At 40.5% G+C, this 25,732-nt stretch overlaps 1 protein-coding gene across 1 annotated transcript in view; it reads left to right on the top strand.

The window, feature by feature from the left end:
- The first annotated feature begins 1,949 nt into the window (after window positions 1-1,949).
- The window catches only part of RASGEF1B (RasGEF domain family member 1B), a 632,849-nt gene continuing 609,066 nt past the window's right edge, over window positions 1,950-25,732 (top strand). Inside the window, exon 1 of the mRNA XM_032149109.2 lies at window positions 1,950-2,153. Coding sequence (XP_032005000.2) covers window positions 2,085-2,153 — 69 coding nt within the window. The 5' untranslated portion in view covers window positions 1,950-2,084. The remainder of the gene's footprint in view (window positions 2,154-25,732) is intronic.

Genomic DNA, 25,732 nt, shown 5'->3' on the forward strand with positions numbered 1-25,732 from the left:
GAGGGGATGAAAACGTTCAATTACTAGCAGTATCAGAAACGGGATTTAAATGGAGGTAGTCTGCCCCCAGAGCCCATGTTCACCCTAGTGACATGGTGACTGAGACATTCATAGATACTCGTTACATATTAGTTCTCTTTCCTTTTTAGTATAGCCCGGGGGTACCTTGCTGCCACATTTCTTGATTTCACTGCTGGGGGTTAGCTGGTGGTGTGGCAGGGTTCTGGAAAACACAGAATAAAAATAACATACTTGGAGCATTAGTTTTAGTCATGGGGGTAGGTCTTTTTGTTTTATAACGAACCTGAATATTTTGTAGGTTAGAATGCACAAGATAAAACCAGATAGAAAAAGTTTGAGAAGCACTGAGATGATGTATTCAAATGAATTTAGTTTAATATCTTTCCTTCCTCTTTTATCCCTTAAATTCACAGTGAATTTGTTGCACCAGCTAGAATTCTGGAATGGCAATTAAGGAAATTGGGACCAGCTATTCATCACCATCTATCCTCTATTCATCCCGTCCAATGAGTATTTATAGGGTATCTACTCCATGTCCTGGGTGTCACTGATACAGTATGACTTGAAGTAAACTTTTCCAGTTCTGTTTCCTTGCATAGCAAATCAGGTGATTTGACACAACTTTCTCTAGGGTCGTGTCTGTCACCAAATCTAGTGTTTTCCCAGTCCTTGAAAGTTTATGTCAGCATTTTTTTTTTACATAGTAGGGCCATGTTTCTCAAAGTAGAGCCTGGATACCATCTACATCGGAATCTCCTGAGATGGTCCAGGACCAGAATCAGAATCACTGTTTCAGAAACATGGGTTGGGGGCCCAGGACCTCTCATTTTAAACAAGCTCTATAGGTCAGGTCATTCTTATGCACGTTAAAGCTTGAGATGTACAGCTATGGGGGTGCAGAATAAATACACAATATAGGCCTGGTCCTAAAAGTCTTTTTTAATGAAAAGACATTAGCTGGGTGTGGTGGCGGGCGCCTGTAATACCACCTACTCGGAAGGCTGAGGCAGGAGAATCGCTTGAACCCGGGAGGCGGAGGTTGCAGTGAGCCGAGATCGCACCACTGCACTCCAGCCCGGGCAACAGTACGAGACTCCGTCTCAAAAAAAAAAAAAAAAAAAAAAAAAAAAGAAGAAGAAAAACAGGGCTATCAGGACCATACCTGTTTCAGTCTCCATGCCGCTCCTTGGCCCTCCGGCCGGAGCCAAGGACAGGGAGGGAGCTGTGATCATGGAGCGTATCCGGCCCAGGCCCTAGTGCCTACAGCCACCTTTCCTCTTTGGGGGCTTACCTGGGTCTGCCCCATTCACTGGTTTGGGATAATGTGAGAACAGGAGGGGGAGTTCCTCCTCCGAGGCTAAGGGAGCCTTTTCCCTTTCCCAAAGGAAGGGTGGGGCGGCGCCGGCCGGTGCCAGAGCTCCTGCGGGCTGCTGGCATCTGGCAGCAGCGACTCTCCCGGGTCAGTCAGCAGAGCGAGGCGGCCGCCTTTCCACCTCCGTGAGTGCTGCCGAGGGGAAAACTGGGGAAGTGGGTCAGCCCGGCGGCTCCCATCCACAGACCCTCCCCCGCCCCGGCCGCCCGCTCTCCCGCGGAGCTTAAGGCGTCTGCTCCCGCCCGGCCGTGTTGCCTGAGTGGCCCTGCCCAGGTGTGGGTCGGGCCGGTGTCTGCGCCAAGGCGCTGCGCCCGCCGGCTGCCCTTGTTCACGCGCGGCGCCTATCCTGCGGCGCCGTTGGCCCTCCCGCCACCCCCTTGGCGGGGCCCTTCCCTTTACTGTGGTAATAGTGACATTCAGCGGGAAAGGCTAGCGCGGCGACGGCGCCCCGGCTCCCGCAGAGCGGAGGCTCAGGCCGCGGACTGGGCTGCGCGCACTCGCACCGCTGGACGCCGGGGGGCGGGCGGCCGCCGCGCTCTCCCCGCCCGGCCCGGCCCCTCCGCCGCAGCCGCGGGGCAGCCCCTGAGCCACGGCCCCGGCTGGCGGGCGGGCTGCGGGCAGGATCCTGGCGCTCGGGCTCTGGCAAGGGGAAAGGACAGACACGGCGCATCGACTGCCTCACCGCTTGTATATGGCAAAGTTTCTCGCCGAGCTCCTGGGCTGCACGTTGCCGAGCAAGGGCGCCTCTCCCATGTTTGAGGTAGGTGGAGGGTGTATCCCCTCAGGGACCCCTGGCGGGCCCGGGGGTCTCCGCAAGTTGACACGTGTGCAGGCTCACCTGCCTGGTTTCCACCTGGCCATTGGGCGGGACGGGGCACGGGAGGAGGGCTAGGCGGAGACCTGGAGCTCTGGAGACGGGTTTCTCACTTCGGACCTCAGTGAATCTTTTTTGGGTTTTTTTCTACTCCCCAGTTGACAGGTGAACACGTTTTCTGTCAATCTGGCTGAGTTCTGCCAGTTGCTCTTTACCTAAAATGTCAGGGATGTCTAAAAATGAGCAGTATCCTGCAGTCCTCTTTGCTGCCTACTTTGTTTTTTTCTTTTAGTCTGAAAACAACAGAAAAATCTTCCGGTCAAAAGGTTTCCACCTTCTTACCTCCTCCAACTGCTTCCCTCCCCCAATCTCCATCCAGCACAGGGCAAACTCCATTAAAGTTAACTTGTGTCTTCTGTGAATGAGATAACACTGGGGATGAGGAGGGTTAAGAAGGGCTTTGCCAAATCAGGTGAACAAATAGCAACTCCTAAGACGGTTCATCTAATTGCTCACACCTGCCTGCGGTGGCAATGCTGCTGCTGTGAGGCATCTCTGCACGGAGTCATTTAGGAGACGGCTGGCTGGCTGGCTTTCCTATATTGACCACTCAGTAGGGAGAGTTTTATACTGTACAACCCTTCCCCGCCCTCCTTATCTCTACAGTAAGAACAGAGAGTGTTCTCTGTCTCTCTACCCTGCCCTCCCTCAAGAGACTGCCTAACACACCGTCCTGACCGAGGGTGCTGAGGCGTTGGCCAGGTTAACCAGTGCTGCAGTCTGCTTTGCACTGCGCTCCTCTATCAGTCATAGTCACTGTAGCCTGATGACTTTCCCGGACAGCCACTCCAGGAGCTGCCCCAGCCTTCCCTGTCTGCAGTTTCTTGACTGGCCAGAGAAACACAACTTGGTCTCTTCTCTGGTGAACGCAGGAGTTTGCTTGTCCTTCAGCAAGGCACCTCTTCTGGTTCCAGAATCTTAATATGTTCTCTGGCTGCTGGTGAGTCTCTTCTCACCTTTGGCACCTGTAGCCGTTCTTACCTTCTGAGATTTTATGGTCACATACCTTAGATTTTGAAGCTCAAATTACCCAACCCATAACCTCTGCTGTGTGACAAAATGGCCTTTAAGCAGGGAGATCCCAATAGTAGGTGATAAGGAGGAGCTGGGGAAACAAGAGTGGGGTGGGAGAAGCCAGGCTGAAAGGCCTGGGCAGTTGGTAGCCTGAAACCTACAAAATAATGAAGAGCCTGGAAAAGTTAAGTTTTCCAGACCTGCAGTGAAAATTAGCTGTCACCTTTGGCATGCAACATCACTGCCCATTTGCTGCTCTGTGAAGTGTTATGTAGCATTTGGGGGTCACTCTGGAGACCTGAGACGCTCTTTTAAGTTGCTTTTCTCTTTGGCTTTCTCTTCACTTGTGTTTGGATTTTTGTTCTTAAATCACCAAATGTGCCAAGCGATTTTGGTTGTGTATACTGCCTCTTTTATCCTCCAGCCAATAGATGCCCCATCTTGATTTTTCAGAATGATTGGCTCCCAGTCATTCCAGAGAGGAGGCAGCCTATAAAAACTAGCCATAGACATATTTAGACAATTACAAAAAATGAGTGGCTGTTTTGTGTTTGAAGAGTTCCCAGGAAAGGGAATTCCCTCGGTCCTTGGTCATGCCTCATGTCTTGCTCTGTGTTATTTTCCACCCATCTAGAGGTAGGAGCTACTTGAAGCATATGCCCACTCTGTCTTTCTACAAAGGATTGATTCAGTGTTGGCTGACTTGACCTAACACGTCCCACCTACATGTCATTCTTAATCAGTGTTGCTGGACAAACTAAGTAATCTTCCCTTTCCTACCTTTGGGGAAAAGCAGTGCCCAAAGATGAACTGAATTAGGAATGTGCTTTGAGGATGCTTGCTTCTCAGGCAATAGCCCCTTCAACACACTCTTGCTCAAAAATGAAGAGGCAGTCGTTTGGGAAGGAGGGAGAGAGAAATGTGTAAGAAAGATATTCTTAAACCTTTCTAAATATTCATTTCCAAAAGTGAAAGTGCTAGGACACTTGAGAAAAATTTAGGCGGCTTTTTATTTTCATCAAATGCTCCAGTTCTAACTTTGGTTACCTGTAATTTCAGAGAGATCAGGAGAAGAGATGGATGTTTTCCTAATGAATGGCCTTTTGTTTCATTTTGGTTAGAATGTGGACAATAATGTAGTTTCTTCCCACTCAGGCCACTTTGGTTTGCACAGAGGATATTCTCCCTGAGGACCGAATCTGGGACCTCTTGTGTGTTTGCAGTTGTCTGACAAGAGGGAGTGAGTGACAGGTTATAGAGAAAACAGGGTCAAAAATGTCACTGTCATTGAAAAACAGCTCCAGTGTGTGCCCTGCTGCACCATCTTCATAGGCTAGGGACAGAGTGTGTACACTGGAAACACAAAGTGTCTTAATGATCATTTTGGATCATTAAGAATAATGGATATTTGGAATAATGATTGTGCCACACCAAGGCAGAGCACCTGGAGAGAGAGTGGGCTTGCTGTGTATTCTGATGTCCAGAAACATAGGACAGAAGCATGCAGGCAGGTGGTTTCAGACCTAGCAGTTCCCTGTGTGCTTGAATGGATGGATACATGTCTGGCCCTGGCATCCACTCCTCCCTCATGGAGCTCTTAAATATTATGAGCCTGCCCCCCACCTCCAGACCCAGTCTTTCTTGTCATGGTGCCTTAGTAGCTTTTGGCATGGCAGTCAGTGATGGGGTTTGAGTTCCGGGACAGGAAGTGGTGGGTAAATAATATAGTCAGAGGCTGTTGCTTTTTCATCTTTTGTGTCTCTCTTCCCCCAATCCACAAGTCTGCATTTTTAAATCCCTGTCATTTTTCATCATCTTACCTGGTGGTACACCTTTAAGAAGACAAATTCATCGGGCCGAACACTAGAAAAGGGATGTTCAATTCTATGCCACCATTCATGGATGTGGTCTCCAGAATTGACAAATCTCATGTATACTGTATGTGTTTTTGCGTGGTTTTCTATCTCCACTTGTACCGCTGCCTAACTGTGACAATACATAATAATTATCAGTTATTGCCTACTCTGGGCCAGACATTGTTCTGAAGGCATACTATACATGATCGCAGCTATCCTTCACATAGTCTTATGATATAAGTGTTAACAACCATGTGTTACAGATGAGAAGATTAGGGTTTAGAGGTCTTAAGTAGTTTGCTTAAGATCATTCTGGTAATGTATGCTAGAGAGAGGATGCATACACAAGTCTGTTTTATCTCAAAGTTCACTTACCTTCTCCACCTATAGTTACTTGGTATTCTGGAGTTTGTTTTGTTTTGCTTTTTGTTTCACATTTTTTTCTACCTTTTGGTTTTTAGCTTCGTTCTTAGATATATTCTTTTTGGAAGAAGGAAAGATAATCCCCCATTCTCTCACTGCTCTCACTATGTTACCATTGGGATGTGTATTAGTCAGTTTTCACACTGCTATAAAGAAATTAATTACCCAAGACTGAGTAATTAATTTAAAAAAAGGGTTTAATTGACTCACAGTTCTGCATGGTTTGGGAGGCCTCAGGAAACTTACAATCATGGCAGAAGGTGAAGGAGAAGCAGGTACCTTCTTCAAAAGGCAGCACGAAGGAGAGAGACAGGGGAAAGAGCCCCTTATAAAACTATCAGATCTTGTGAGAACTCACTATCGTGAGAACTCACTGTCATGAGAACAGCATGGGGGAAACCACCCCCATGATCCAATCACCTCCCACCAGGAACCTCCCTCGACATGTGGAGATTACCAATTGAGATGAGATTTGAGTGGGGACACAGAGCCAAATATATCAGGATGGCATAAATGTCTTATTCCCAGAGATATTTAATCAAAGGCTGATTGAACTTGAAGTTGTTAAGGGCAGATTCAAGTTCAATTGCCATGACCATTTACAGATAGTTTCTACTTATTGAGCATTTCTGTGTATCAGCTTGTTTTATCACCCCAGTAATGCTATGAGGTAAGTGGTATTGTCATCCCTGTTTTGGAAATGAAGAAGCCAAGGCCCAGAGTGATTACATGAATTGTCCAAGGTCACTCACCTACTAAGTGTCTGAACTGTAAGGTAAATCCTGGATTCTGGTGCCACAGTGCTTTGCCAGCCATCTGTATTGACTTACCTAGTTTTGTAGCCTCTGATTTTTCATCTCATCCCCTCTATCTTTTGTACTATTACCAAAATCATCTTTCTAAAAGCTGAACTCAACATGGTGTCCATTTACTTCCCAAAAATACTTAAAAAAAAATATTTTTTAAGTCTAGCATGGTGGCTCATGCCTGCAATTCTAGTATTTTGGGAGGACAAGGCAGGAAGAGTGCTTGAGGCCAGAAGTTTCAGGCCAGCCTGGGCAACATAGTGAGATCTTGTCTCTACAAAAAAAAAAAAAAAAAAAAAGGCATAGTGGCATGTGCCTGTAGTCCTAGCTACTCGGGAGACCAAGGCAGGAAGATCGCTTGACCCAGGAGTTCTCAAGATTTCAGTGAGCTGTGATAGTGTCACTGTACTGCACTTCAGCCTGGTGATATAGTGAGACCCCGCCTCTAAAAAACCCAGTTTTTTTTTTAGTTTTATTTATTTATTTATTCATTTAGAGATGGGGTCCAGCTATGTTGTTCAGGCTGGACTCAACCCCCTGGACTCGAGGATTCCTCAAGCCTCAGTCTTTAGAGTAGCTGGGACTACAGGCGTGCACCACCACACCAGCTATTTACGCCAGTTCCATTAGTGGTTCACCATATATGCAGATTCAACAGGGCAAACTTCCTCCACAGTGTGGTCACTGCCTGGTTAACTTGCCTAATCTTTCCTTCCTACTACTATATTTCTAATATTCCAGCAACTTTGCTCCCATTTCTTGATTATGTTCTCTTACCTCCAAGCTGTTACTCTGCCCAGAATATTCTTCCTGTAATAGTCACCTATTGAAGTTGTATCTTCCTTCGAGGTTCAGCTCAAATCTCACTTCCAGATCCACCCATCTTGAATAATATCCAGGCCCTACCAGAGGCCCACTGAATATTATGCGTGTGTGTGTTTTTTTCTGAGACCTTGGACAACTTCCTCTTTGAACTTCTCTATGCTCGCTATGTCTTCAATAGGGATAACAGTAGTGCTTAATTCAGGGTGGTGAGTGTTAAGCGAGTTAATGCCTGTAAAACACTTAGAATAGTGGTCAATACATGTTAATTTTTGAGACTGTTGCATGTGTCTGTGTCCTCTTCAGTGTCAGGAACCATGTATTTCTTAATTCTCTAGTACTTGGCTTGTATTTTGCATGCAGTTTTGCATCAAATAAATCTCTGATGGATCACATTGATTTTTCTAACCCTCAACATTCATGATTTTCTTTGCCTTTACATATTTATGGTTTATCTGAAATCCAGATTTAACTGGGTACCTTGTATTTTTATTTGCTAAATCTGGTGACCTCGTCTTACCTTCTCCCTCTTTCCTCCAGAACCCTGCTCCTAGAGTCCAATCCCACTTACCTGTGTAGTCCTTGTTCCCATCCTTCTCTCCTTATAGCTCCTACTCTACCCAAGATCCTGTCCCAAGCCAAGGGAGCCACCAATAGGCAGTTGCAGCTGGGTCAACTGTCTCTCCCCACTGCCTCACTAGTATGGAAATGCAGGAGTGAGCAAGCTTCCTATTGCAGTGTCAGGGCTGTGACTGAGAAGTGTATAACTAGCATTCTATTTATTCATGCTTAATGTTTTCACCAATTCATTCAGTCATTCATTTATTCAACAAATCTTAAATACTGTCTTGGTGCTAGGCACCCTATGGAAGCCTTGTTAAGAGACGTTCAAACTGTTTTGACTGTGACTCATGGTAAGAAATATATTTTACATTGCAATCCTGGATGCATATAGCTATTTACACCTATAACAGTGAAATTAAGTTTTCAGAATAATACTTTTCCTTATGACATGGGATATCCTCTGATCTTTGCAGTTTTATTCTTTCCTTTTCATTCTATTAAAAAATAAACTGGTAAAGACCCACTAAATTGATTTCATGGGTTACGACCCACAATTTGAAAAGCACTGCTATATAGGATAGTAAGATTCTATTTTTACAAAACAATTTGTGTTACCCCATTATCTCAGTATTATATTTATACATTATTACACTATACATTGGGAGATTCTTGTTTTCTATCTTGGGAAACCAGTTACCATGTAATAACATTATTTTTTTGGGGGAGAAAATGTATTCAGAGTTTCAAACTACTAACTTGCCAAACAACATTTGATAAATATCCTGCCTCTAAATTAGGAGGCATTTGGGTAAAAGATTTGGCATGTTACCCAAACATATTTTATTGTATGGTTTTTTATTTAAACAATGTGCCTGAATTTCAGTGATTTCTCTCTTAGCACCCACTAATGACAAACGTGCTCCACTGGTTGGATTGATTTCCAGGGCTACATTTTATAAATCTTCCCATTTTTATATTTCAGTTAACTCCATCCCTTCTCTCCTTAAAATGGTTATATTTTCAAGCAGTTTTTTTTCTTTCTAATTTGCCTGTTAAAGACCTTAATTTTGCCCATTACAATTGAATAGCTGAGCTCCTTTGTCTGTTTACGTGAATCTTATACACTCTCATCCACTTGGTTATTCCGATGGGCTTCAAGCATCTAGAGGATGAACCATGTGATCAGGCTGTTTTGAAAGCAAATAACTTGGACAAGTATGACTGTAACTTCTCTGATTGGATGCTGGTGGGTGATCATAAGAGAGAAGTTTACTTCGAGAATAATAGCTCCTATTGCCACAGCTGGGCTTTCTGTGAGGGTCATTTGAATTTTAAGCTAATGGGTACTGGGTTTGTCTTGTAAATTCACAATTCAGTTTGTTTGAGGGCCAATTGGATTGCTCTACCACATCTGAGCCAGTGTATACTCAGGGGCAACGCTACTTACCTTTTGTGTTAGCTGCTTTTAAACGCCACATGTGGTCCCAAATGCTTGCATTTCATTTATAAGAATATTTGGTCCCATTATGATTACATCTGTCTAATGGCTTCTTGCTGAGAAACGTTTACATGATTTTTTTTTTCTTTTTGTATTTTGATAAGGAAAGGCTGGTGTTTCAAATCTGTCAAAGAGCCAGTGCTGGCAGCATGTCATAGGGAGCAGGGATAGGAGTTTAATTCTTTGATGTATTTCCTTTTGCTTAGTTCTTTTCAGTTTATAATGGTGTTCTTGTATATTATGAATTTCTTTACTTTGCACATCTTTGATAAAATACAGTAGGACCAGTAGTGACATTTACATTAGGAAAGTTATACCTACCTAGAGTTGCCTATTCAGGTAGCCTATAAATACAGTGGCAACTTTTATTTATCTGAATTTGTGATGAGTAGGAGCTGTGCTTTCTACCCTTCGAGATTCTTAAATGTAGTCTAGGCTTCATTCTCCAAATACCTATAATATATTAAGAGTATCCTATGATCCTTTCAAGCCCCTACATTTTCAAACCAAAATGGAAGCCATATTTTCCTCCTGGCATCCACCTGAAGCCCACTTCTCCTTTCTAACTCCATTGTCGGCCAAAAGTGCCCATTTTCTTTTCACCTTGAGTAGCACTTTAATGCCGTCTTTGCTTTTTCTTCCTTTTCCTCTATGGACAATCTGTCAGTGACTCCTGCAGATTCTTTCTTGGATTTATACCTTTCTTTTTATCCATATCACTCTTCATGCACTGATCTGACAAACATTTATCGAATGTCTGCTATGACCTAGGAGCAGTAGGGCCCGGAGAGGATTTCACAATAAGCGACTAATTGTTTTTCTTTCCTCAAGTCTCACTTCTCCCCACTCTTCCTGAATAAACTGCTGCTATACCACAGTGCCTTTTCATTATCACTTTCCTATACAAGAGTCTACATGACTTTCTATTTCCAAATGGTCAAGTCCCTAAATTCTGCCTAGATTATTTCTAATGTGTTCTAGTAAATGTCTCACCCTGCCTAGCCAACTTTATTCCTTGCCATTGATTTTCTTCAAGGATCCTCACATGTTCAAAAACAAATTCTTGCCTTTGTTTATGCTATTTGTCAATCCTCTAACAATGACCTATGTCCATTCTTTCCGCTCTTCCTAACAGAACCCTACCTAATCTTTAGGGCCATATCAAAGAGCCAGCCCTCCTTGAAGCATTCCCCAATACAGCAAAGCAGCTCAGAACATGCAGGCTGAGGAACACATACTTGGTTTCCAATCCTGGTTCCTCCACTTCTTAGCTATATGGCCTTAATAAAGTAAGTTACTTCTTGGTGCCTCAGTTTTACTTTTTGTACAATAATAATAATAATAGCTACTTCATTGGGTTGTCATAATAATTAAATAAGGCAGCTCAAATAAAATACTTAGCATAGTGTCTGGAATATAGTAATGAATAAATAGTATGTATAATAATAATTATTATAAAATTTCCCCTTGACCCCAAACTCTGAGTTATCCCTCTTCTTTGACTATGTAAGAACATACCTTATACTTTTCTGAATGTTCTGCACTGCTGAGCAAAACATAGGTGCTAAATGAATGCTTATTAATTTTGAAAACATTCCATGTGCTGCTTTAGCAGAATCTGGGAACCAGTTTATTTCTGGATATATTTAATTATATTTCATGAAAATGTGACAGCCACTGTCCTTTAGTGATCCCATCTCGGGTCTATGGGATGTGTGTTAAAGCTAACTTAGGCAGCAGTTGTGCAAATGATGATAATATACTTTTATATACAACTGTGGCAGAAACAGTACTTGAAAAATATGCCAATTATAAATGCCATTTAAATGAAATTCAACCACAGATTGCAATATAATTAAATATAGAGTATTTTTTATTTTTCAATTGGGTTGCAAACATGTATCCTCAATATAGGTCAAGTGAAGCAAATCCATGCCATAAGTCAAGATTTTATTAATCAGACTTTATTTTCCATGCCGTTGGTGGAGCATTCTGGCTGGAAGTCACGTTAGATTGCTCCAAAAGTAATTTACTCCAAAGAACACTTACCCAGTGGGCTTCCTTATTATATTTCCAGTGGGAAAGTAATGATGCCCTATTTCTCTGGAAGCTCTGTTGGGTGCCTGGAAACATGGGAATTTACTTTCATGGAGAGTATTTAAATTTGACTGGAAGTCAAGTGAGTGTACCTACAGGGAGGCACAAAGGGTGGAAAACTAAAGAGCGACAGTGTTACCAATTGCAAAGAACCTGCATAGGGAGTCCTAAGACCTGGATTCTGAGTCTAGACCATCTCCTCACTGGTTGTAAGCTATTGGAGAAAATCTCCTTACCTCTCTAGTGTCAATTTTCATAGCTCGAAAATGAAAGTATCAATATTCGATTTGCTTCACTCACAGAAATGATGTGAGGCTCTAGTGTGGTAATAAATGTGAAAGTCCTTTATAAAATTTCAAGCATTATACAAATGTGAATTGTCGTTACTGATACTGTAATGATGAGAGCAGAAAGATAAGGTGTATACTTGGCATCCTGGGCATGCAGGAGCCTGCTGGGGAATGGACTGTTAGGGGTGGTATAAATGGTGAAGAATAGAAATGCTTCTATTTGAAGGGTAGAAAAGGAAAGACAAAGCAGTCAGAATCTTCAACTAGAGCTCAAGGTTTATGAATCCAATGCTTAGATCACCAAATAGGCCTCTCATCTTTCTTTGAAAGACGTCTTGGAGTGCTTAGGAACTTTGGTGACAGCCTGAATTTCAGGCAGCCTTAAGACCCTGTGGTTTTATTTTATGGAGATTTCTTTCCCAGAATTATGTTACTCTGTTTAGAATATGACTGTGAAGGGATATGGTGGGAATTAATCTGATCATGATTGAGACCTCAGAGGAAGGCTGCCCGCTTCAATGGGTTCCTAATGGTCACTGGAGTTTACATTTTGCCTTGGGCATAGTCTAATTCTTCTAGAGAAAGTCCTTGATTTATTTTTAGTTTCTCACCATGTCCAGTATATTTTACCTTACACAGTGCATCCTGCCTTGGGGGAGCCCTGTGGAGGATACAAAGTAGGATAAGGTTAGCCCAGCCTCAAGCTCATAGACAGATGGGGAAGAGTGACTGCTTGAGTGGTTCATCCTCCTTTTATATGTAGGTCCCCACAATGGCTGTAACCACTCAGGCATGTGACAGGTTCATATATCTCTTACTTTTTCCCTAAGAGGCGTCATATTTAGCTTTTGTGAACCTGGGTTAGGCATAGACATGTCTGGGATTTAATTTCCTCTCTGTAAAGTTGACGTTTTAATAGATCCTACCTTATAAGGTGGTAAGGTAGCGTATGTAATGCACTTAGCTCAGAGTCTGTGACATAGTTATTCATAACAGCAATAATAATTTGTCTGCTAAACTATTCCTTCAGCATCCCATGGTTTTAATTTTTAAAATTCTTAATAATTATCTAAATTGTGCTGTTTACTTGCAATTGGCAGAATTGTATTGTAGCCAGGGGGAAGAGAGGGAATAGAGATTATAGAGAAAAGGAATAGTGAGCATTAAAAAAAATCTGATGGATTGTTGGGCCAGAAATTCCATTTCATTCTTTGTTCTATGTTTAATGCCAACTTTGTTACTAGAACCATGTTAAAACTTTTTTCTAAGAGTTCAAAATATTTCCACAGTTACCCTTTTATATATGACTACTGATCCCTAGAAGGAATAATAACACACTCGACATTCTTGAGGCAGTCCCTCTCTGGTAAATGAGAACTATCTCAAGGGTCAGTAAGTAGAAGTAACAGAGGCAATGTTCTCAGATGGTATTAAAAAAATTTCCCAGGGGTATATAATGCATTTATAATGGAGGCCCCCTTGCCATGTCAGAGCTGAGATTTGGCTATGTCCATTGTGTGACAACCTCTGGAATCTATTTGTAACCAGATAGATACATAGAGATTAAGGTACTTTCTGAGAACTCAACTTTAACTAGGTTTAAGAATGAAATTCTATCAACACAGGGGAGGAGAGATATCAGTGACAGAAGACCAATTGCAAGGAAGGGCTGCTGGGCTAGACCCAGAAAGAGAGACTGAGGGTCTAGGATTATAGATTGCAGAAACAGATAGTGGCTGGTGTTTGAACTCCCTCCTCTTTCCCTCTGTCCCCTGAACCAAGTGCCCTGTGCCAGGAAAAACAGCTTAACATATCATGATCCAAGCCACCCTGCTACAGTGCCCTTTCAGAGAGCAGAATCAGAGGAAAGAGCTTTTTCAATGCAAGGCAAGCACTGGTGGCCTGGGCAGAGTGGTCATGGGGAGTTTGCTGCAGGGGCGGTAGGGGTGCACAGCCCACCTGGAGCCAGCCTGGTCCAGTGGCCGCCTGGATTGGTTCAGGTGCTTACATGGCATAATTTCCCCAGAGGACACTTCCTGACACCAGAGGGAGGAAGGATCCTTGGAAGAGAATTTGATATTCTTAGGGTGGGAGTGGGTTTATGTGGCTAGCAATATTTGAGTGTAAGTGATAAGGTGACTTCCTTTGTAATCGTATTTGTGTACATAAAATGGGTCCATATAATCTTGTCAACTTCCTTCTTTCCTATTCCGTACTTGAATCAGTGATTCCCACAGGCTACAGGTCGATCTTCTGTGAAATTGAATCCCCCACTGATATGGTTTGGCTGTGTCCCCACCTAAGTCTCATCTTGAATTGTAGTTCCCATAATTCCCACGTGTCATGTGAGGGACCCAGTGGGAGGTAATTGAGTCCTGGAGGCAGTTACCTCCATGCTGTTCTCATGATAGTGAGTGAGTTCTCATGAGATCTGATAGTTTTATAAGGGACTCCCCAGCTCTATACCCCAACCCCCGCTCATTCTTCTTGTTGCTGCCATGTGAAGAAGGACTTGTTTGCTTCCCCTTCCACCATGATTGTAAGCTTCCTGAGGGTTCCCTAGCCCTCAGAACTGTGAGCCAATTAAACCTCTTTCCTTATAAATTACCCAGTCTCTGGTATGTCCTTATAGCAGCAGGAGAACAGAACACCCACCAAGCCATTTTTTTTCCCCAATGAGCTTACTTTTAATGTTCATTTTAACCACATTTTATATGTGTTAAAAAGTGTTGTTTATCTGTTAGGAGAAAGTGGGGTGGTATGGAGAGGTCAGTCACACATAGAGCCACGTGCAGACAGAAAGAGGGACACACAGTGATTTGTGCCTGAAATGGCCATGATGATTAAACCACATCATGACCAGTAAAGTGACTCAAGAAATCTCACTGATTTTATTTACCAACTTTGCTCCAAACCTTAAAATGTGCTTTGGGTACCTGAGGCCAACTTCATAGGATATTTCTCAGAGGTTAACAAATTGAACTTCCTTTCCTTTAGAAAGGGAGTTTCTCTTGTGCCTCCTTCCTGTCCTCCAGCTTGGGGAGTTCCTTCCTAAGAATCTGTGACATAGCTATGTGCAACTTCATTTTTTTCCATCTTACTCTGCAAATAGAAACTGATTTCATTTTTTCTCATGTATAAAGAAATAGTGCATTTCACAGGCCAGAAAGACATGATTGGAAAGCATCCAGCCAAGCCCTGGGGAACTCCCTAAAATTATCTTCTACCTTATGGACTGTCCAGATTGTTTGTATGTGTGACTGGGGAAGATGGGGGCGGGGAAGAGGGACTTGGGGAGGACAATTTTCTTGTGCCCAGATGCTGTGAGTATGTCAGATGGCTGGGTGAGCACTCCTGATGCCTCCTGTGATTTTAGGAGTCTATTTGCTTGGTGCCAGGTTTGCATGTCCAAGCAGCTGGGCAGACCCTCTGGGGTTCCTAGTTAATGCAACTCCTTCTCTCTGCATGTTGTGTGGACTTTCCTTACATGTGAATACTTCCTAGACAAATGAGGGGAGGACTTTTCTTGGCTTACCTTGGGTTGTATCTTTGATTTGTAATTGCTGTGGGTTGGAGTGACTAAGAAAAATGCTCTCACTTTGTAGCATTGATGGACAATAAACAATAGTAATGGTTCTTTAGAATTTACCAAAGCACCTTACGTACATTATTTTACTAGAAACAGAAAAATCTCAGGGAGCTATTTTACCCTATTTAGAGATGGAGAACTAAAGAACAAGGAATTAAGAAATATTAGCTATTGGAAAAGAGCATGAATCTAAAATTGTCCAACCAGTTTTGCAGATAATTAATTTACCACCTTTTTCCATGTAAGCTTTCCTTCTTAATGGGGTAATGGTTATCAGGGATTCAGGTGTGAGCAGGAAATGGGGAGATTTAGGACAAAGGATACAAACTTGCAGGTATGTAGGGTAAGTAAGTCTAGAGATTGAGTGTAAAACAGGCCGTTGTAGTTAATACTGGCATTTTTGTGAAGACAGTAGATTTTACATGCCCTTGTCTCATACACACACATACACACACATACACACACACACACACACACACACACACACACGGTGTCTATGTGAGATGATTGATATGTAAATTTGATTGACTGCAGTACATCCAAACATTATGTTGTTTACCTTAAATATATACAATAAAAAGATAGCACAAGAAAGTAATCATGAATTGAAATCATTAATATGAAATTTTTGAAAATCATGAATTATTACAAAAATGTAAGGTATCTATCTCAAATACAGCTTGGGACAATGCAGGGTGCACCTAAATGCCATAAAATATTATTGTTATTTAAACAAAAAATTCCATCATTATTAAAGGGCCTTTACATCTCTGGCCTTGCACATTTATATGAATACAAAGGGGAGCAGCTTTGATTATACGTTTCCAAAATCATTCCCAAGCCTTTTTTGTCTCACAACATTAGTACGAATCACACCTGTCATTTCTGACCATCCTCATCTCTTCCTTCAACTTCTTTATATCACTGGGTAAAGAGTACCCGAGCCATGAACTGTAGAGAATAGTTATATTTTTCTTTCTGGAAAAATCATTCCTAAGGTGCAGCTGGTTGGGGTGATGACCCAGGATTTTATGTTATGGAACCTTCTGTTCTGCTGACTGAGAGCATTGTCAGTGGTAGAGAATAATCAACACATTTCATGGCACAGTGCTTTGTAGATTTTGAAGTACTTTGACCAAATCTCTCTTAACAGCTTTTGACACATTATTATTCCCATTTGACAGATTTAGAAGCTGAGGTCCAGAGAGGTAAGGTGAATGTACTGACAACAACAGGCAGAAAGAAACTGATGGAGCTAGGACTTTAGCTCTAGGTCTTCTGTTCCCAAGTTCTTCCATTCTTTCTAGGGTAACCTGGGTGTTAACTGTGTGCTCCCACCAGTGTAAGGAGGCAAGCAAGACTCATATATATTAACCATCTCAGTGATGACTTTAACATCACCAAAGCAAAGAGGTGGCCCTTCCCACTTCCTGTATCTAAGGCTGCCCTTTAGTGATTATCTTCTAGAGTTTAAATTTGAATCATTATTCTCACCTGATACTTACTATCTGCACGATCGTAGACAAGGTACTTAACATCTCTAAGCTTCAGCGTCTTCATCTGTAAGGTGAGGACAGTGGTTATTATGAAGATTTAATGAAGAAATATATGCAAAGTGTTAAGCACTATGCCTGGCATGTAATTAACATTAGATGTTACCTCTCCTCTTATTTTTCTTATTTTCTACTTCGTGATTGGGCTTGAATTACATTTTAGTCTGGTCCCTCCTTTATTAACTTTTTTGGAGGGCAGGTATTGAGTGACATGTGATGGGAGTGAGAAAGGCTTAGGAGAAGACACCTACTATATACTTTTTCCTCAGCCCACATGGAAACCAAATTAGATTCCAGAGCACTTGCAGTGATAGAAGATTGGTTTGATTTTTTTGGGGGGGGGGTAAATAGACAAGTGTTTATTTTTCTTTGTGAAGTCTCTTAGCCACCACATACTGTACTATGCTGATTGTTCGTTAAACAAGTTTTTACTTAGTCCCAATTATGTGTTCCATATGTGTGCTTGGTGCTGTAAGGATTACAAATAGAACAAGATGTGGTCTCTGCCCCAAGTTTACTTGAGGAGGCTTGATTTCTAAGCACAAAAATAGAGTCCTATTCTGAGCTGAGGTGTGGTAGAAAACCACTATGTCTGTTCTAGGGTAAAGATTTCATGAGCTAACTCTTTTCCTAACATGCTTCGAAGTGCTGTGACACCACTTAAAATATTTCTTCAAAAGGAGTTCATTATAGAAGAAATAATGCTTTTCCAGATTCATGCTATAAATAGGCAGAATACATTATCGTTTGTATCTTGCTACTTTCTAAGACACAAATAATGATTAAAAATGGTAAAAATTGAGATTATGTCTGAGGTTGTATCTGGTTGTTGTAAAACCTTTTTCAAATAATGCATCTTTATTGGATTTTCTGATTTCGTTTTGTTGCGCCTTAGGCAAATTACTTTCCTCGTATGTAAAATGCTCTAAATGAAAATATCCCACTGCACTGTGCTGCAAATTAAATGAGATATGATGTGAAAACACTTAGCTTTCACTCAGTGCCTGGCGCGTGGTAGCAAATATTCAGTTAGCAATATTTTTCTTTCTAGATTGATGGATATGCTCCTTGTCTTTCCTAGAGGTTTAAATGAAACCTCCTTTTGAACTCCCATCTCCTGTTGTTCACTTTTATTCTGCTATCCCCTACAGCATTTTGATATTGTTTATAGCTTGGCATGGCTCTTCATGCATAGCCCATCAAAGAATTAATAATGCTGTGCTCCAACATTTCTGGGTTGCTGGAGCTACTTAATCAGAGAAATCATTATAGCTCATTTGGTGCAACCCATTGATGTCCAAAGCAACTAATTAGAGAGAGTGCATAGAAAATCAATCTTTACTATAACACTGACATTTCTTCCAACTTAAGCAATTGGTTTGCTTACATTCTTTGTGCAAACCTGTAGAGATTTAAAATTATCCCAGATGACTACATTAGAGGGTTCTAATAGGCTCTTGGTGTTAGAATAAAGATTATTTGAACATTAAATACATAGTTAGAATTTGGAAGGGATCTAGCACATTACATGAGCTCACTGGACAAGTAGTTTGCACTCATGACATCATTAAAGAAGCTCTTTGAGAATCTAGCCCATTTATAAGTAGAGGGAAGAGGTGTGTGTTAGGTCTTTCCTTTACCCCTGCAGTTATTGACCTTCCCCATCACAAGTTCCAGGAAGCCAACCTGAGTGAAATACAGCAATAGAGTTAGTTCTCTTGGCCTCAGTTTCTAACTGGGTTTGGCCGATGAGGAGTGTTGCTGAGAGAGACTGGAGGCAGTGAAGATTGGGTGGGCAGACATTTGTTACCACTGGTCCCTACCTGTGAGACCTCCTTGGGCTGACTGTGTCCCTCTACCTAAGATCACAGCTCCTGTAAGGTGGTCGTCACCACACAGCCTGTCTCCAGTTTCCCGTCATTCTCCCTTCTCTTGCTACTTTAGGGTTGGTAATTGGGCATGTTACTTGCCTCAAAATGTTGCACAATGCCTTGTGGTTTTCCTACGTCTTTTCTACATCTTTGTAAGTAGTCAAAATTTTATTGAATTTTCCTTGTCACCTTTTTTGAATATGACATGTATTTCCTACTAGAACCCTGAATGATAGAGGAACAGTAGCAGCTTCTGCTTGAAAGATAAAAGTGACCATCTGAATGACTGGTTTGTAAACAATTCTGTCAATTCATTAAAATGCTGTGTGCTTCATTATACATGCATGTAAAAGTGGATAAATTCACAACATGAAATCACAAGAACGATATATAAAGATGTAACTTGTTTTGTTTGTAATTTGTAGTTAAATGAAAAGTGATTTGGCTTGAATGAGGATATTATTAGAGCTTCCGTAAATGTCAGTCTTAAAACAGTACAGTGTGTACAGATGTGGTGGAACACAAAATGCATTGCATCTCTACTTCTTAACTTGCAAGTGAGGAATTTGAATCCTAAAGAAGTTAGATCTCAGTTGCCCAAGGTCAGACAACTAGTGTGTTGGTTCATTTGGGCTGCTAGCACAAAATACCATAAACTGAGCATTATAATTAACAAAAATTTATTTTTCCTAGCTCTGGAGGTTGTCCAAAATCAAGGTGCCAGGCAGATTCTGTGTGTCCTCACAGAAGCTGTCTTTCAATTTAACCTCACTTGATGGAAAAGGTAAGGAGACTCTCTTAGGCCTCTTATAAGAGCACAAATGCCACTCCTGAGAGCTCTGCATCCATGACCTAATCACCTCCCAAAGTCCCAATTTCTAACTCAATCACCTGGGGTTGAGGATTTTAACATATGAATTTCAGAAGGACTTAAATATTCAGACCATAGCAACTAGTGTGTGGCAAAGCTGGGTCTTAAATCTCATCTCATGATTCTAAAGCTAGTGGTTTTGGGTTTCGATTTATTTTTAAAGGGGAATTAAGTGCAAGTGAGGGATTTCAGTTTACAATAAATCACCTGTCATGTCAGCCAAACAAAACAATGTTATGATGACATTAGCACTGTTTTTAAATTTGTTTATTTGTAAGATAATATTTTGCTGCATAGAGCGGATTTTTGGTTTAGAAAATGTAACTTGTACTTGTGCTGAGTGATAAATTATAAAAACATTTAGAAAAGAATCCCAGTTCCCAAATAGATTTTATTATTAAAAGAGTTTCTGGGGAACTGGTCTCCCTTCACTGTTTCATATCAGAAAAATATTTTATTTTCTATTGTGTATGTGGTATGTGCACCCTGAGAATTGGAGTGGTTTTTACACAGAAAGTGTCAGTGTTTCTGCCCTTAACATAGTAACAGCCTAATGCAAGGGAGATAGGGTAGAGATGATACGCAAATTGAAAAATAAACAGGGTAAAATTTTCTGCTTAAGCCAACTGTTAGGACCTACTAGATAACGCCTTCAATTAAAAGGTAGGGCCCTGAAGTCGAGGGTAGAAACTTCCATTTTTTAAACAGACTCTTCTACCTCTTACATATGGGCAGGGAAAATGGTAATTGTTCAGTAAATATTTTACAAATAAATAAATGAAACCACAGTATGTGTTCTTTTAGTATTTCAGGAATAAGAAGGGGAGTTTGGGCTGGGTATGGTGGCTCATGTCTGTTATCTTAACACTTGAGAAGGCTAAGGTAGGAGGATTGCTTGAGTCCAGGAGTTTGAGACCACTCTGGGCAAGGTAGTGAGACTCTATCTCTACAAAAAAAAAATAGTAAAAAAAAAATTAGCTGGGTCTGGTGGTGCATGCCTGCAGTCCTAGCTACTCAGATGGCTGAGGTGATAGGATTGCTTGAGGCTGCAGTGAGCCACTGCACCACTGCACTGCAGCCTGGGCAACAGGGTGAGAGAGACCCTGTGTCAAAAAAAAAAAAAAAAAAAGAAAGAAAGAAAGAAAGAAAAAAAGAAAGGAGGTTAGGTCTAATCTGTGTTTTATCCAGTTCATAGTTGCTAGGCTAGATGGCTTATGCATTGGGACTATTGTTTTGCTATACATTGTGTGAGAGTGTAGTGGTAATTTTTTCTATTTCGGTTTGCATCTAGAAAACCCAACTGGATTATCAATTCAATATTAGCTCTTTAATAAATTAAGAAGTGAAACTGTTTAGGTAAATAAATCAATAACACAATAGTTTAAATCAATTTTACTATGGAACATCATCACTTTTCTTGTGCATAAAACCTTGAAAATTAATTAACATAATCTGTTTATTGGTTTTAGTTTTTATACTTTTATACTGATGCATAACAATAGTCACTCACACCAGCTAGTTGTGTTAGTTTTCTTGCATTTTTATAATGTACTAAGATGATCTTTGCTCTAATTCTGATTTCTAGCGCAGAATTACTATAGTAACATGCAGAGTACACATTACTATATTAAATGCATATGTTAGTATTTTAAACTCTAAAGTTTGCTTCTGTGCAATGCAAATATATTCCATTCCCTTTAAAACATCATATATGGGTGCTTGCCTTTTTAATATCAAGACTGGCTTGATTATCTTTTGAATGGTGAAGCATTCTGAGAAAGATCTGTTGAAAAGATAATGGACAAATACATGTTTACCCAAATGTAAAAATTATATTGTAATCACGACATTTCCTTTAAAAAGAAAGTTGAATAGAAAATTACACCATTATCCCCTAGGAAGGGTGCCCAATGCCCTTTCATCTTATCAAATTAGTTATCTTCCCCATTGGACTCCGAGGTGGAAGAATACAGACCTAAGAGGTTGCAGGACTCAGATGGGCCATATATGAGAATAGGTAAAGTCACTATATGCATATGTTTGTCTCTTTTTCTCCTTCCTTTCTTCCTTCTAAAATGATAAGGGCCAGGAAAAACTCTCACTTGTGAAAATGCACAGCTATCTCTTTCTCTTTTTTTCTCTTTCTCTTTCCTTTCTGTCTCGTAAGAGTAGAAAGCTCTTTCTCAGAAAAAGTCTAGCAAGCTTTCTTCCTTTCCCTAGATTCACTCTCTTCCTTCCACACTTCAACAAATGTGAAGTTATCCCAGCAAGAATCTCAATGTTAGAGAGTGACAACTACATCTATTTCTTCATTGTTGGGTCCCCAGCACATAGAAGTATTTTCCAGATAGCAAGCTTGTAAAATGAATATATGAATGAATGAATGCGTAAACTACACCATCTTTTTTCCACAGGTCTTCCCCTTCCACCATCTCTTTCATCATCACTAAGAAAACTTGAATGATATTCTATTCCATGAGTGTATACTTAAGGTTATAAGATGCTTTTTAAAATTTAAATTATAATTTTAATTTTGAGATAGTCTTGCTCTGTCAATCAGGCTGGAGTGCAGTCCATGATCTCAGCTCACTGCAACCTTTGCCTCTTGGGTTCCAGTGATTCTCCTGCCTAAGCCTTCCAAGTAGCTGAGATTACAGGCACACACCACCACTCTGGGCTAAATTTTAGCAGAGACGGGGTTTCACCATTTTGACCAGGCTGGTCTTGAACTCCTGACCTCAAGTGATCTGCCCGCCTCAGCCTCCCAAAGTGCTGGGATTACAGATGTGAGCCACCAAGATTTTTTTTTTTTTTTTAATAGGCTCTTTTTCTCTTTGGCCTTGGAGGCTTTCAGATTTGACTCTCATATTAACCTGATTACATTTGCTTTAAATATTGAGGGTGGATAGGAAGGAATGTTAGTATCCCTAATGTGATTTTCCCTTCTCTGGGGAAGCACTGGGCCCTTAAATATTTTAGGGGACATTGATTGTAAATTCTAAGATATATTGTGATAGCAACTTTAACATTGTTTAAATTGATTAAAAATATTTGTGTATATCTGATTTTTAAGTTGATACAGTTAAAACTGTACATGCTTTTCAAGTTGCTAGTATTCAGTTGACGAGTACAGAAGCATAAATTTTATGCATTTTCCACTTTTTTGGGTAACTTTTTGTATGTTCATTTTTATTTCCTGAGGCATTTTCTGTACAAATCTTCAATCACCATTAATTGGAACAGTTAGGTAGTAAATACAGGAGGTTTTCTTCTCAAGGCAAATAGTTTCTGTTTTATTCCAAGATGTTGATCATTTTGAAAAATGTTACAAACAATGAAAATGGAAAAATTTCCTTATTACCATAAACATCACATTAACTTGAAATATTAAAACTATCGGCTGGGTGTGGTGGCTCGTGCCTGTAATCTCAGCACTTTGGGAGTCCCATGCGGGTGGGCCACTTGAGTCCAGGAGTTTGAGACTGGGCTGGGCAACATGGTGAGACCCCATCTCCACAAAAAATACAAAAAAATTGCTGGTTGTGGTGGTGTGTGCCTGTAGTCCTAACTACTCTGGAGGCTGAGGTGGGAGGATCACTGGAGCCTGGGAGGCAGAAGTTTCAGTGAGCCGAGATGGTGCCACCACATTCCACTTGAGTGACAGAGTTAGACCCTGTCTCAAGAAACAAAACAAAAGACAAAACTATCCATGAAATTTTTTTTTTACAATAACTTTTAAAACAACCCTATTAGCTTTTCTCCTTGAGTTCAGTGTCCTTTCCTACCCGTAGTGACTGTCCATGGTGCTGAAATCATACTGTCTTTTTAGACATACTCACAAAATGATGGCGACATAAGACAATTTCTATTCCAAGCCGCTCATTTTCAATGAATATTACGGAGTGCCTAACCTACAGCTTGTAATGGCTGATAAGGGCAAGAATTCATTTGCTTTCCCTACTACCTCAGGCTGGCAAACTTGCCTTCAAACCTGGAAGATCCCAACTGGAGTTAAATGTGTAAAACTCTAGGGTTCAATTTGAAAAATGAGTTACTGTATTACGAGTCTTCATAATATAGTAATGAAGTGTCAACAGCTTGTAAAAACCCTCCTTTTGAGGGCTGTAAATCCTGTTTGAATTTTTTTTAAATTCTGAATTATTTCTGACCTTTGAGTCTTTTGAAGGCCTTCTTTATATTCTGACTGACTTTGAGGTACATTTCAAATACAAACAATTACTTCATTATCTTGGAACCAGTATTTAATGTGGTTCACTGTCCACTAATGATTTAAAAAAATTTGGGAAAAGATAAGATTTAGAAAAATAAATCTTGAAACGCCTAGGTAAAAACTTTGAGATAAAATATGAACCATCCTTCTAAATTATGCTTAGCAAAATTTTATCTGATAAAGCTTTGTTTCCCTTTAGGATTATTTGAAATACTACTTAGCTTATTCTTGCAAATTAGATTGCTAATTTTATTTTCCCTATTATTTTTGTCCTGGTTTGACTCTGTCTTGGAAACACTTGAAATCTATTTTGGTATTGCCTTTTAAAAATTAATAAGATTACTTGTACCTTATTTAGAATATGAAAAAAATTTTAGAAACATGAAGACATAGTGTCTTCCAAATATATCTATTGGAAAAATAGCAAAAAAATCCCTTAAATTAAACCCATGTATTCACTGTAGTATATAAGTGCGTACTGTTTGTTCATAACTGTGGTAGGAAAAAATTAATTTATGACAGTCCTGGCTTATCCTTCTTGGTTTGTAATTTAGTTTGTTTAAACATCAACACTCATTATTTTTAAAAAGCTTTATTGGAGTATACTTGACATACAATAAATTGCTATAAAAGTGTAAAGTTGCTATAAGGTGTACAACTTGACAGATTTTGACTTAGGCATACACATGTGAATCTGTTACCACAATCAAGATAATGAACTTGCCCATCACTCTCAGAAGTTTCCTTGGCTCTGTTATAATCTTTCCATGGGTACCTCACTTCTACCACCAGGAAGTCACTGATTTGTCCTCTGTCACTAGGAGTTAGTTTATATTTTCCAGAATTTTATCAATGAAACCATGCAATTTATAGTCATTTTTGTCTGGTTTCTTTACATCATTATTATTCACCCATGTTGTAATGTATATAAATGTTCATTCTTTATTTTGCTGAGAGTATTTTATTATGTGAATGTGCCATAATTGGCTTATCCATTTACCTATTGACGAACATTGGATTATATATAGTTTTGGCTCTTACAAATAAAGTTGCTGTGAATATTCATGTACAAATGGACATATACTTTCATTTCTCTTGGGTAATACCTAAAAGTGGAATGGCCAGCTCATATGGTAGGTATGTGTTTGCTATTTAAGAAACCATCAAATTGTTTTCCAAAGTGGTAGGTTCATTATATATTCCCATTAGCAGTGTATGAGCATTCCAGTTCCTTCATATCCTCACTAGCACTTGGGATGGTCAGATTTTAAAATTTTAGCCATTCTAATAGGTGTGGAGAGATATCTCATTGTGACTTTAATTTCTATTTCCCTAAGGGCTAATGATGTTGAGCATCCTGTCATGAGCTTATTTGTCATCCACCACTTCTTTGATGAAGTGCCTATTCAAATCATTTGCCAAATTATTTCCCTGATTATTATTTAGAGAGTTAAAAACATATGGCTGGGCACGGTGGCTCACACCTGTAATCCCAGCACTTTGGGAGGCCGAGACATGCAGATCATGAGGTCAAGAGATCGAGACCATCCTGGCCAACATGGTGAAACCCTGTCTCTACTAAAAATACAAAAAAGTAGCTGAGTGTGGTGGTGCGTGCCTGTGGTTTCAGCTACTCAGGAGGCTGAGGCAGGAGGATTGCTTGAACCTGGGAGGCGGAGGTTGCAGTGAGCTGAGGTCGAGCCACTGCACTCCAGCCCGGCAACAGAGTGAGACTCTGTCTCAAAACAAAACAAAACAAAACAAAAACCTGAATACAAGTACTTTATCAGATAAAGGATTTGCAAGTATTTTTTCCCCAGTCCGTGGTTTTTCTTAATGCATTCTCTCAACTGAGTCTAGAAGTTCTAAGTTTTGATTAGGTTAAATTTATCATTTTTTCTTTTATGGATCATGTGCTTTATGTGATATCTAAGAAATTATTATTTAACCCAAGGTCTCAAAGATTTTCTCCTGTATTTT

Source organism: Hylobates moloch, unplaced genomic scaffold (genome assembly GCF_009828535.3).
Source record: "Hylobates moloch isolate HMO894 unplaced genomic scaffold, HMol_V3 SCAFFOLD_2, whole genome shotgun sequence".
Classification (NCBI taxonomy): domain Eukaryota; kingdom Metazoa; phylum Chordata; class Mammalia; order Primates; family Hylobatidae; genus Hylobates; species Hylobates moloch.